Source organism: Adiantum capillus-veneris, chromosome 21 (genome assembly GCF_014529385.1).
Source record: "Adiantum capillus-veneris isolate H3 chromosome 21, ASM1452938v2, whole genome shotgun sequence".
NCBI lineage: Eukaryota > Viridiplantae > Streptophyta > Polypodiopsida > Polypodiales > Pteridaceae > Adiantum > Adiantum capillus-veneris.
The window spans coordinates 80,219,145-80,233,549 of NC_140951.1; the positions used below are offsets into that span (position 1 = coordinate 80,219,145).

Genomic DNA, 14,405 nt, shown 5'->3' on the forward strand with positions numbered 1-14,405 from the left:
CCATGGTTTGGTTTACACAACCCTTTCATGAATAAGAGACCCAAAATATTTGTATTTACTTGAAATTCTTGTGCACAAGCGTATCAATGCTGCATTGTGCAACATCAGTCTCATTGACTATGGGAAGAGGCAACATGTATTGCTTTGCAAAGAAACATGGTAGTAGCAAAATAGACAACATGAACATCCATTCACTAAACACAATTTTCCTACGCAAACACATGCAAAATATTCATGTTAACATGTCGTTGATGTCATCTGACATCTTGTGCTTGCAAGAAACAAGGCTACAAAAAACATAATCAATCTCATTGGAGGCTATCTTCTCAAGCGGGACTCTTGGAGTGGCAATTTACTACAATGAAACCTGTCGTAAAATCTAATATCTACCTATTTGAAAAAGACTTTCTCATATTGATCCAATCATTTAATATGGGGGAGATGAATGGAAACAAGAGGTAGAATATAGACATGTGCATATAATGGAGCTTAGAAGACCTTAGGGTTAGCTTCATTAAAGAACTCCAAAGGTTAGTGTTAAAAGTCCTTAGACCTAGGACCTTAAGAAAGCTGGGGCAGTGACCTTGATGTGGGAACCCTACCCAAGCTTGAGGTGCTTATCGTGCTTGCTGACTAAGGTGCTCAAGGTGTTTGTGGGAACCTTGCCCAAGCTTGAGGTGCTTGTCATGCTTAAATGACTAAGGTGCTTGAAGTGTTCAATTCAAACATGATCTTTCAAGAGGCATAAAAGATTGTCATGCGTAAATGACTAAGGTGCTTGAAGTGTTCAATTCAAACATGATCTCTTAAGAAGCATAAAAGACACATGTCAAGATCCTCCCCATTTTGCCCTCATGATGTGCTTGAATCCTGTTGGATAGGCTTTAAAGGGGTCCAATGATAATTTAGATGCATTTAAATAAATAATTAAGCTCTTTCTCTCAAAGAGGGAAAAGAGGGCACTTGTCCAAATGATATAATTAAATAATACAAAAGAGAGAGAGAGAGAGAGAGAGAGAGAGAGAGAGAGCATGAGAGGGGGACTGATTTGGGCATCCTTATTGTCATTCTCTCTCTCTCTCTCTCTCTCTCTCACACACACACACACACACACACACACACACACACACACACACTTTGATGGTGTGAAGCAAAGAACTCCTTCTCCAAGCTTGAGAAGTTGAGAGCCTACACCAACAACACTTGGCTATGGAATGCAAATCCAACAAAGAACCAAGCTTCAAAGGCATGCTCATCTTCTCTATCATTTATATTACTATGCTAAGCTAAGCTACAAGAGTAATCTATGGTGAGGAAGGTACTTCTTTCTCGTATATGTTACTTCGTCTTTCTCTTCCCTACTCTCATTCCCTACTAGCTCTCTCCACCTTTGAAGGTGTTTGAGGTCTTGGGACTGAGGCCGATAAGGGCATAATTTTGATGCATGAAGCTTTCCATCTTCATTGTATCGACTAGGTCTTAAGAAACACAAAGCTTGTATTGTACCAAGTCTCTCATTATGGGAGAATCTATAATACAAAAGCCTTTTGGAGGGGGGACCGGCTCCAAATAAATTCGTGTCAACTTCTCTAATTCTTTCTCTTGCAAAGTATTATTCATGCCAAGCTAATTAGTTATAATGAATATGTTGCTATCTATGCTCTTGAAGAATTCTCTTAAAAATGATCACTATAGTCATTTTAATTCCGCTTCTTTCCATGTTACAAGTTTAATTCCGTTACAAAACCTTTAGAAACACATCATCACATATCATTAAAAGAAATATTGTTGTATGTCCGTCTCACGACCAAGAAAAGGACAAAAACATCAAAGTAGCCACAGTTTACAAAGCACCTATATTGCTAGTGTTCCACTTATGATACTTCCTCCCTTCTCCTCCAGTATCCACATTACTGTCTTTAGTACAACTTTTCTTTCACAGCATCGAGCTCTGCAAATAGATCACCTTTCCGCTAGCTTCCATGGCAGGCCATTTTCCATTTACAATTAACTTGTTCTACACGCTAACCCTCGTGAGAAATTTGCTATGGTTGGGCAGGCCAAACAAGAACAAGAAATTGGGCCGCCAATGTGGAAACTTTGTTACACCACCGCGTACACTTTACTGTCGTTTCTTTACTACGCAGAGCTGACCAGAAGGAGTTCATGGCCCTGAAGGTCGTGAACATGGTGGTGGAGCTGAGTATAGCTCACCACCCATGTCTCAACAGTCCAAACAGTGACCAAAAATCGCCCAGCAGCTGGGGTTGCAGCTCCTCTTTCAAGTTGCAGCCCACACAAAGATGGGTGCAGACGCAGACAACATGCTTGCCGTTGTCCATGACAACCCAATCTTTGACAGAAGATTCCCGTTGGCAGAAGCCATCGTCTTCAATGGGCCAAAGGTTCCCTCTTAGCGATGTAATTGAGGCTCAGCAATTCAATCGCGACCTTCTTGGTCGCATCTTTGATGTTGCTGGTCTCATGGAAGACCTTGAAAAGGATACAGATGCACATAACATACTCAATGGCTACCTCATGGCCACTCTTTTTTATGAGCCTTCTACTCGCACTCGACTCTCCTTTGAGTCTGCTATGAAGAGGCTGGGCGGTGAAGTTCTTACAACAGAAAATGCCAAAGAATTTTCGTCTGCGGCCAAAGGTGAAACATTAGAAGGTGAGTTGGTCTTTCTTCTAAAAACCTAGGCAGGCATATATGAATAAGCATTATGTTGGGGACCATTCACCAGGCTCAATCGGGTTCTTGTGGACGATGTCAATCCATAACACACAGTTTTGATTGGGCTCAGATTACTTGCATCTATGCTAGAAATGATTTTGTGTTTTAGTTCAGTCAATGCCCCCCCCCCCCCGCCCCGGGGGCAAATGAAAAAAAAAAGCACCCTTGAGGCTGGGACCATGTCTCTTGCTAGCACACTCTCTTATACACATGCCCGTGTTCTTGCCTTGCACCTTCGTTTGCATTCTTGTCTACTATGTTGCACAAAACGTTTCCAAACTGGAAATGGCGACCTACAAGACAAATTAAAAACGGCAACGAAAAAAGCCAGGAAATGGCGGGGTATACATAATTGAGAGTACATAATAATGAACTACACACTACTTGAAAATATAGAACTTCAAATCAACTTGAACCTGATGCATATTACATTAGAACTAGTTCAAAAGTACATCTCAAACAACAATAATCCTACATTGCTTCCAGCTTATCGATTTCGAGCTCCAATTCTTCTTCAATCGAGCTTTCAAATGGCCTCACATCTTGTACATCCCAACGCTCACATGGGCTTGATAAGTAAGAGGGTTCTTTCCTGGCTATCAATCTCAAATTGCTATGCGCATATACAAGATCATCCACCATTTGATGTTTTAACTGATTGTGCTTCACAAAGTGTATAAACTCATATGTAGACCAATTTCGCTCAGAAGCTGAAGCACTACATATTTGAGATAGAATCCTGATTGCCAAAGCTTGAAGAAGGGGAGTATCCTCCCCATAGTTCTCCCACCATGGAACGGGGGAAAGCTTTTCCATGTCGTCCAAGGCATTTGCCTCACCAAAGTTGCCTTGTGCACCGATATACTCTGACAAGTTTGCCTTCAATTGCGACTTTTCCGCAACATTTCTTGCCTCTTTATTCACTTTGCTCTACAAATCCTTCATGATTTCCGAATCTTTGTTGAGCAATTTAAAAGACCATCTCGGATTCAAAAGAAAAGCAGTTGCATGAAGAGGAGAATGCATCATGATCCACCGTGCTTGTATGAACTCATTCATGTCCTCAAACATCTCCTTGCCATTGACCTCCTCTGTCAAAAACTCCTTTGTCTTCTCAACCATTTGATCAATGCCCTCAAAGATGTCACCCATACACGCATCGTCCTTATCTACCATTCGTAACATTGCTATAATTGGCCAACATACCTTACATACCTTTCAATGTCCTCCCAAAAACTAGTTGGCAATTTGCTGCTCTCTATTGTCTGTGCATCTTCATTCTGGCTCTTCCAAGCATCCCACCCTTGGGATGTAACTAAGTGCTTTAATGGTGTCTTCACTCGCACCAACCTATGAAGCATCATAAAATGCAAAGCGAAACGTGCATCTCCTGACAAGCTTCAACTTAGAATGCTTACCAAACATAGCACGAGTTGCATCATGATTTGTAATGAATTGCTGGACTTCCTTTCCCTTTGAGATTGCCTACTCCATCCATGTAATCTCCATCAAATCTTTCAAGAGAAGATTCAAGCAATGCGTAGCACAAGGTGTCATAAATTGATGACGTGTCAAGCCACTGAAGAACGGAGCCAATGTGCAAATCCCCGCCGAGGGGCTTAAACCCTAAGAAGAAGAAGCAGAAGAAGAAGAAGTCCTACCAACTCATGGGACACGTCCTATGGGGCCTAGGGGACCTAAAGGCACTGAAACTAAAGCGGGACCAACACACAAAAAGCGTAGATTATGATGACGTGGCAGGTGTACGGACAACCCGAAAAACGCGCCCACGTCAGCATGTACTGATTCCGTGATTTACATTTCAGCGCAAGCTTTTGAGGCAGATGCTTTTCATGAATTGCTTTTCATGGGCCAAGGGCCTTTAAATACGTGCAAAGGGCTTAGTCTCTTGCACTCTTTCGGGTGAAGGTGCAGAGCGCGAGTAGTGGCATTGTATCGAGTTCAAGCGATATAAAGAAATACCGAAAGGGACGCCAAGGTTTGGGGCCAGTGCTTTCTTGGGGTGGAACTCCGTCACTCCGTGTTTTGTGCATCTCTTTCAGTTGAGTTGTTATTTGAAGTGCTTAAAGTTGTTCAGTTTGTTCTTTACTGTTGGCACGTGGTGCCCGTCCCGTGACAATGGTATCAAAGCTTCAGGCGTGTGCTTTTCTGAAAGCATACCGGTCCCACCAAAGAGTAGACAGAGCACTCTGGCGCTTCAAAAGTTTACACGAAATTTTATCAAAGAATCTTCATGCCCCGACCCCTGACTTATTACCCAGTCCACCCTTACTTCATTGCGCATTGGGCGCACTCTCGTCTTCATCGCTCTGTCTTATAGGGCATAACCTATTAGGAACCCATGACATGGCGTTCATAGATTCGGCAGAGTACTTGCAGTTTATCCTCGACGAGCTTCACGACATTCTTTCGCGGCATCCTCAGCAGAATCTCCCGATGTTGTAAAGTTTTCAACAGTTTCCGAATTACATGTTACCCCCTCTGGCACGAGAAAGTACAAGAGCTTTTAACCGACAACCGTCCCAGCCGTTTGTTCCGATCGGGGGAGTTTTGAGGAATATGGTGTAGCCATTTGACCTTGATCCAGTGCAACCACCTTTGCCACCCCCGTTACCCCCACCTCCCCCATCACCACCGCCACCACGTTACAATCGTTGGTGTCACCAGGAGGTGTATTTTTCCTGTTGCCTTCCGTAAATAAGTATTAGATATATTTATTTTATTTTTACTTGTTTGTCCCAAAACCCTTGAAAAGGTGCAAGTGGACATTGCATGGCCAGTGTGAAACGGCTGTAGCCAAATGGGTTTCTCACATCGGGGATCTAGGTCGGTCAGACAGGCACTGCTCGGGCCAGTTTAGCACTGAATTCTGATGAGTATGGAAGCTCGTGTGCGCCAAACTGGAATTTGGGCCACTCGTCAAGTCATTGCAACTTTATAAGTTGAAAGGGGCCAGTAAATTAACCCACATTGTAGATGTTGGTCAAATGGTAGTCTTCAATGATGGTCAGGAGACCGATAGGGACGCCATGGAAGCATCTCCTAAAATTTAGGGAACTGCTATTTTTGACCGGAAAATGTGTTCGCGCCATTAGCTCTAGAATGACAAGGGGAACATTCTATTGCTCTGATGCCAAGTCAACTGACGCACCAGTTGAGATATTTTTAGCAGGGAAAGCCCAAACTCGGAAACTGGGCGACGTGTCGGCCTGTGAGCGATTCTGCGACTCTCGGAGGCAAAAACGAGCTGCATATCAACAAAGGGGGCGCCATTTTCAGCCTCAGGTGGATTGTAGCAGGTACAGAAGCTATGGAATGCTTACCTTGCCCTCTATGCACAGTATGGTGACGGGAGTGATGCCCCGCACGCTACATACTGCTCTCTTTCTCCCCTACATACAGTATTGTATGCCCCAGTAGTGGGCTTCTCATTTGACCTATGTACAGTTCTGGGGGTTTATGCGCGTTTGCCAAGGCAAGAGCCTTCTGAACAGGAAACGGATTAGCTAATTGCTAATCCCCCACAGGTATGCACAGTTCCATCACGAAAGATTGCGAGTTTGGAGAGTTTTCTCGCGTGAAAACTCGTCCAATTCACATGGGAATTGTCCCATTGCGTGCGGGAGCCATTGGGACACGTGTAGGCGTGTTCGCTCCGCTAAAAACGATCCGAAACAGGGAATTACAGCCTGCTGTGTTTTTCTGCAGGTTTAGGGTTTCGCACCTAAACTGCAAGGGAACATCGGGGGAGCCTCATGAGAGCCTTGGGATGCGTGTACAGGCTTTTGGGCTCCCGGCAGTGAAAAACAGAGAATTACAGCCCACTGAATTTCTGTGACAGCTCACCAGAAAGCTTCCAGATAGCGAGGGAATCCGTCCTAGACAGGTGTTTTTGACCTACAGGGGTTTTTGCGTCGTTATGTTGCCAAAATCAGGTCGAAAACCTGCGTTTTCAGCCCTCGCCAGGTTTGGACAGCTTTGTGAAAGCTTGTGCTAAGTGGTCGGATCGTCTACCTTAATTTGAATAAAGAAATACCGAAAGGGGCGCCAGTCTTTGGGGCCTACAGGGTGTCAGTCTCGTGTGCGCAGTGACATTCTAGTCGCTGGACGCAACTGTGTTCTCTTCCCTTCTCAGTGCTCTGTGTAAAGTTAACAGGTAATTGAAATAGTATCGCCCTCTACGTTGTACGGGCCGGTTATATGGTTCCATCGACGGGATAGTCACTTTTTCTTCAAAAAGTGCAGCGTGGATTGTTGTGGGTGAAAGCAACACAGAGCTTGTCGATATGGAAGAGAAGAGAGACCAAGTACCTAAAGAGGGATCTTCCTCACATGGCACATAGAAAATTCCTTCAACTCTTCAAGAAGAGGACAAGTTGTTTAGAACTCAACTGCGTTGTTGCATGGACATGTTTTAGCAGTTGGCTAACAACCCAAGGATGCAAGAATTCTTACAGGCTCCGACACAGGGTTTTCAGCCTCCTACACAGGGCATGACTGAGCCGTTGCAGGAAAAGGAGATTTCCAATGCGCAGAGGACTCATGATGCTTGAGGGAAAGCCCATGTGGTTGAGCAACTAGCGGTGTCCAATGATCCAAAGCAACTTGCTTTAGCTGGACAGGAACCGTTTGTGAATGGTCAAGGGAGCAATGAACAGGCTATGCGTCAGACCCTTCCATTACCTAATACTTATCCTGGTTATTTTGGAGGTGGTTCAATGTTTCAAGCTATGGTTGGACCTTCCACAGGTTATATGCCAGGGAATGTGTTCGGGACAATGCAAACAGGCATGGGTAACCCTATGTACGCGAACATGGGTGTCCAACCAGGTTTTCAGGGTGCCTATGGCCAGTTTCGAGTGCCTGGAACACAATTTGGTATGGCTGGTTTTTCGCAGCCATGCGTACAAATGCAGATATGACAGGGAAAATAGTTGATGCGAGTGCTGGAATGAACACTCATGGAGCACCACTGTTACAGGCATCTGTTTATGATAATGTGGCTCCTTTGAGTCAGCCTAAGGATTACAAGGAAGGTGGGCAGGGAATGAAGTTTGAAACTTTCAGAGGAACTGAGGACCAATTAAAGGCTTTGACCTTCATACAGCAGTTCGATGCAGCTTATGTTGGAGGCAACTTCACGGAATCTTCAAAGATACGCAAGGCTGCCACTTTCTTGAAAGGGAATGCGCTTCAATGGTGGACCGCATTGTTGAACCAAGGTCAAGCCCCAACAACGTGGGTCCAATTCAAACAGCATTTTGCGCCTGCATGGTTGACAAACACTTTTGAAGTGGATGTGATGACAGAATGGCACGAGTTGAATGCTAAACAGTGTGCGAATTTGGAAGAGTACAATAAACAGTTTTGGGCCGCACTGTTGCTAGTCACCTCTTACAGGTTTGTGCCTTTGTCAGAACAAATTGAGAAGTACTGTTGCGGATTGCCCAAGAAAATCAGGAACTACTGCACAAAGACTACTGTCATGAATATGTTTCAATTGATAGAGAATGCAAGAGTGGCCAACAATCTGTCGAAGGGAGATTCCGATGGATTTAATAGCCACAAGAAAGGGGCCCATGGAAAACAGTTTTCAGCCAAGGGCAATGTTGCAGCAAAGCCTTCTGAGTCTCCTGCAAAGAAGCCCTCCACTCAAGAAGCTGATACGTCCAAGAAGCAGTCTAAATCTTCTTCGGAACGAGGACAAGGACAAAAAAGGCATTTTTCTGGCAAAACTTTTGAAGAACGGAAAGCTCTTAGGGAGGCCAAGAAATGCTACATTTGTGAACAGGAAGGACATTTTGCAAATGAGTGCCCACAGAAGAAGTCACAGGATAAGGTTGACAAGTCAGACCATAAAGGGAAGAAGCCAAAGCCGAGTGCAGGACTTGTTCCAGATTTGGTTGGAGATCAGCCAAACACAGATGCCACGGAGCTGTGCAGAGCTTGGGGCAAAGTTAGAGACCAGACAGTGCTGGTTTTCTTTGATCCAGGAGCCCGTGCAAATTTCATATCACCAGAATTGGCATCAAAGTTGGGCATTCGTGCAGAGGAGATGGGTATGAAAGGCGAAGCAGGTTTGGCATGCCCATGACATTCAGAGCTTGTTACTCCCATTCTGGGAAAGCTTCGTCTGCACATTCAGAGCTATGTGGATGCGGAAGAATTTCATATTATGCCGCTTGAGGGCTGTGATGTGTTATTGGGTATCCCATGGTGTTACAGGTTGCATGCTATGGTGGATACTTACAACAAAAAGATTACCCTTGTACATAGAGGAAAGACTCATGTCCTTGATGTAAAGCTTAAAGGCGAGTCTGTTCGAGTTGTTTCTGCTTCTGCTATTTCATCTGTAATAAAGAATCATCTTTCTGCGTACTTGATCTTTGCAAAAGAAGTACCTCAAGTTGTATCTAATTTGTCTACCTTAGATAAAGACAGGTCAACTTTTTTGAGTGGTTTCAGTGATTGTTTTTCGGACTCTTTGCCAGGGGAGTTACCTCCTGAGAGACCCGAGGATCATACTATAGATCTTGTGCCAGGTTCTAGTCCACCGAATAGACCACCATACAGGGTTAGTGCAGCCCAGCAGAAAGAGATTATGGGTCAGGTCAACGAGCTTTTAGAGAAGGGGCTGATTCAGCCTAGTTCATCCCCTTTTTGTTCGCCTGTACTCTTAGTGCAGAAGAAGGATGGTTCATGGCGCATGTGCATTGACTATCGCGCCTTGAATAAGAATACTATCAAGAACAGGTTCCCCATACCGAGGATAGATGACATTCTTGATCGGCTTGAGGGAGCGTCATTGTTTACAAGAATAGACCTAAAGAGCGGGTATCATCATATACGCATTAGACAAGAAGATGTCCATAAGACTGCGTTCAAGACAACATTTGGCCTCTATGAGTTTCTTGTCATGCCATTTGGTCTCACAAATGCACATTTAATAGAATGATGGACATAATTTTTAGACCACATAGAAACTTCGTGGGTACCTTCTTTGATGACATGATTGTCTACTCAAAGTCTGAAGAGGAGCATAGGGATCACTTGACCGCAGTTTTCAATGAGCTACGCAAGAATAGGCTACTCATTAATGCGAAGAAAAGTGAGTTCTTTTTGCAAGAGATTCATTTCCTTGGGCACATTGTTTCAAAGGATGGGGTACGCATGGATCCCGCTAAAGTGGAAGCAATTAGGTCATGGCCAGACTTGAAGTCCGTACATGACATTCGAAGCTTTCTAGGCTTATGTTCCTATTACAGGAGGTTCATCCGAAATTTTGCTGAGATTGCTTCTCCACTCCATGCACTGCAAGGAAAAGGAGTTACTTTCAAGTGGACAGCCAAGGAAATTTTAGCGTTCAAACACTTGAAAGAGAAGCTGACTTTAGATCCGGTAATTATTTTGCCAGATCTTTCTAAACCTTTTGTGGTTCAATGTGATGCGTGTGGCCATAGTCTTGGTGCAGTTCTAATGCAGAATGGCCGAGTAGTCGCATATGAGAGCAGAATTCTTTTGAAGACTGAAAGGAACTTGCAAGTCTATGAGAAAGAATTGCTGGCAGTAATTCATGCTCTCACTAGTTGGAAACACTATTTGCTAGGGGCTGATTTTGTTGTCCAAATGGATCATCAAACCTTGCGATATTTTCTTACACAGACGAAGTTGTTTGAGAAGCACATGCGATGGGCAAACATCTTGTCAATGTTCCATTTTTAGATTGTGCATGAGCAAGGGAAAAAGAACGTGGTGGCTGATGCGTTGTCACGAAAGCCCCAAATTTCAGCAGTGTCAATTCCGTACCATTGTGAACTAGACGAAATGAAGACACAATATGCTGAAGATTCAGATTTTGCAAGGATCTATGACCAGCTTGTTGATGGGCAACATCATGAGCACTATATGCTTAAGAATGACTTTCTCATGATGCATGGAAAGTTATGCGTCACTAAACAGTTACGGCCAAAGATTTTGATGGAAAGTCATGCTCCACCTTATGCTTGGCATCGTGGAATTGATGCGACAGTGAAAGGGGTTGAGGCATTCTTCTATTGGCCAGTTTTGCGTCAAGATGTTGACACATTTGTAAGATCATGCTTAGTATGCCAAAAAGTCAAATTTGACAGACAAAAGCAACCGGGATTGTTGCAGCCATTGCCGATCCCTGATAGGCCATGGGAAAGTATAGCAATGGACTTTATCTTTGATCTTCCAAGGACGCAAACAGGAAATGATGGGATTTGGACTATCATTTGTAGGTTCAGTAAGTAGGCCCATTTCATTCCTGTTAGGAAGAAGATAAAGCCAGAACACATGGTCAAGATATTCATGAGCAATATCTTTAAATATCATGGGATGTCTCAGTCAATTGTCAGTGACAGGGATCCACGTATGACGAGTCTTTTCTGGAAGGCATTGTTTGAGAACATGGGCACTACGCTCAAGTTCTCTTCTTCGTTTCATCCGCAAACTGATGGACAGTCAGAAGAGGCAAATTCTACTGTCTTGGACCTGCTCAAATGTTATGTCTCAGAGCACAAGGCAACTTGGGAACACCATCTCCCATTGGTTGAATATGCTTACAATAACACTATGCATACGTCAACAGGTAAGGCACCATTTGAGATAGTGGAAGGAGGAAAGAAAGTCCCGCCCATTTTGCAGACTAAGGACAAGATATTTGAGGCAGACAAGTATGTGCAAGATATGGATGAAACATACAGGAAGATAAAGATTGCTCTTGAGAAGACTCAGGCTAAGCAAAAGAAAGCTGCTGATCGTCACCGTTGTGAACTTGTATTTTCACTTGGTGATTGGGTGCTTTTGCGCTTTGAAAAGGCCAGGTTAAGGAAAAGGAAAGGCAAGGAACGCTTGTTTCCTAAGCTCAGTATGCGATATTATGGTCCTTTTCAGATTTCAGAAAAGATTAGCGATATAGCTTACAGGTTAAAGCTACCAGAAGGCTGGAAAATACATAATGCTTTTCATGTCAGCCTTCTAAGGCCCTTTGTTGGTGATGTGCCAGAGAATATGCTTGATGAGGAACAACCTGAAGTGGAAGAATTGGATGAAATCCTTGTTCTTGAACAGATATTGGCACATAAAGAAAGAAAGGTTAGAGGAAAGGTTGCAAGACGCTATTTGGTGAAGTTCAAGAACTATCCATCATTAGATGCCAAATGGATGGAAGAGTCTGAATTGCTTGATTCACCTCAGCTATTGCAATTGTATCTTGAAGCCTTTCAAATGGAACCCACAGTGACTTGATGCAACCTTTTTGGAGCAAGGCAAGAGCATGGTTCATGATGCTCAAGAGAGTAGTTAAGCAATTGTATCTACTCTTTCCATACAGAATTTAGCTAGAGAAGTTTGTGCTCAAGAGTACACTAGAAGACTTCTATGCTTGATATATGTGTCGTAGCCAGGTTGGTGGGATTGTTTAATCGTCCAACGCTACATTTCCGGAAGCATGTATATCTTGGATTCCCATCATAGAATATATGTGATATCAGGAGATATTTGCATGTATTATTGGCATGCAAGCGAGGTCGCTTGCAGTATTTCAAGGGTGGGGTGTGTCACCAGGAGGTGTATTTTTCCTGTTGCCTTCCGTAAATAAGTATTAGATATATTTATTTTATTTTTACTTGTTTGTCCCAAAACCCTTGAAAAGGTGCAAGTGGACATTGCATGGCCAGTGTGAAACTGCTGTAGCCAAATGGGTTTCTCACATCGGGGATCTAGGTCGGTCAGATAGGGACTGCCTGGGCCAGTTTAGCACTGAATTCTGATGAGTATGGAAGCTCGTGTGCGCCAAACTGGAATTTGGGCCACTCGTCAAGTCATTGCAACTTTATAAGTTGAAAGGGGCCAGTAAATTAACCCACATTGTAGATGTTGGTCAAATGGTAGTCTTCAATGATGGTCAGGAGACCGATAGGGACGCCATGGAAGCATCTCCTAAAATTTAGGGAACTGCTATTTTTGACCGGAAAATGTGTTCGCGTCATTAGCTCTGGAATGACAAGGGGAACATTCTATTGCTCTTCTGCCAAGTCAACTGACGCACCAGTTGAGATATTTTTAGCAGGGAAAGCCCAAACTCCGAAACTGGGCGACGTGTCAGCCTGTGAGCGATTCTGCCACTCTGGGAGGCAAAAACGAGCTGCATATCAACAAAGGGGGCGCCATTTTCAGCCTCAGGTGGATTGTAGCAGGTACAAAAGCTATGGAATGCTTACCTTGCCCTCTATGCACAGTATGGTGACGGGAGTGATGCCCCGCACGCTACATACTGCTCTCTTTCTCCCCTACATACAGTATTGTATGCCCCAGTAGTGGGCTTCTCATTTGACCTATGTACAGTTCTGGGGGTTTATGCGCGTTTGCCAAGGCAAGAGCCTTCTGAACAGGAACCGGATTAGCTAATTGCTAATCCCCCACAGGTACGCACAGTTCCATCACGAAAGATTGCGAGTTTGGAGAGTTTTCTCGCGTGAAAACTCGTCCAATTCACATGGGAACTGTCCCATTGCGTGCGGGAGCCGTTGGGACACGTGTAGGCGTGTTCGCTCCGCTAAAAACGATCCGAAACAGGGAATTACAGCCTGCTGTGTTTTTCTGCAGGTTTAGGGTTTCGCACCTAAACTGCAAGGGAACATCGGGGGAGCCTCGTGAGAGCCTTGGGATGCGTGTACAGGCTTTTGGGCTCCCGGCAGTGAAAAACAGAGAATTACAGCCCGCTGAATTTCTGTGACAGCTCACCAGAAAGCTTCCAGATAGCGAGGGAATCGGTCCTAGACAGGTGTTTTTGACCTACAGGGGTTTTTGCGTCGTTATGCTGCCAAAATCAGGTCGAAAACCTGCGTTTTCAGCCCTTGCTAGGTTTGGACAGCTTTGTGAAAGCTTGTGCTAAGTGGTCGGATCGTCTACCTTAATTTGAATAAAGAAATACCGAAAGGGGCGCCAGTCTTTGGGGCCTACAGGGTGTCAGTCTCGTGTGCGCAGTGACATTCTAGTCGCTGGACGCAACTGTGTTCTCTTCCCTTCTCAGTGCTCTGTGTAAAGTTAACAGGTAATTGAAATAGTACCGCCCTCTACGTTGTACGGGCCGGTTATAGTTGGAGCTCGTACGGATATCCTTATTATCCATACCCGGGACATGCGCCTAACCAACCGAAAGATTTCAAGGATGGCGGTTCGACAATCAATTTTTGTTGTACGGGCCGGTTATAGTTGGAGCTTGTACGGATATCCTTATTATCCATACCCGGGACATGTGCCTAACCAACCGAAAGATTTCAAGGATGGTGGTTCGACAATCAATTTTTTACCTTTTCCGGGATGAAAGATCGGAAGAAAGCATTGCAGTTTCTACAACAATTCAACAACATCTACACTTTAGGGAACTATATAGAAGAATCCAAGATTTTTCGAGCAGCGGGATTTCTTAAAGATGATGCGATGCAATGGTGGAGTTCGTTGCGAAGCAATTGCATGCTTCAAGGACGTGACAAGCTTTTCAAGACAATATTTGCACGCAATTATATGACTTCTCTCTTAGAAGTCCAAATCTTGGCAGAATCGGGCAACTTGAAAATGCTTGCCACAGAGACCATGGATGATTATAACCAAAGGTTTC

General features: G+C 44.2%; 1 protein-coding gene and 1 pseudogene across 2 annotated transcripts in view; one reads left to right on the top strand and one right to left on the bottom strand.

Annotated features, from left to right (window-relative positions):
- The first annotated feature begins 2,083 nt into the window (after nt 1-2,083).
- Nucleotides 2,084-14,405, top strand: part of LOC147431218 (aspartate carbamoyltransferase, chloroplastic-like) — a 93,123-nt gene continuing 80,801 nt past the window's right edge. Inside the window, exon 1 of one of the 2 annotated variants that reach the window (XM_086493847.1) lies at nt 2,084-2,677. In XM_086493847.1, the coding sequence (XP_086349973.1) occupies nt 2,167-2,677 (511 nt within the window). In that variant the 5' untranslated portion in view covers nt 2,084-2,166. The remainder of the gene's footprint in view (nt 2,678-14,405) is intronic. The other variant, XM_086493846.1, reaches the window with a different exon arrangement.
- LOC147431219 (uncharacterized) overlaps nt 3,212-14,405 on the bottom strand; it is a 47,447-nt pseudogene continuing 36,253 nt past the window's right edge.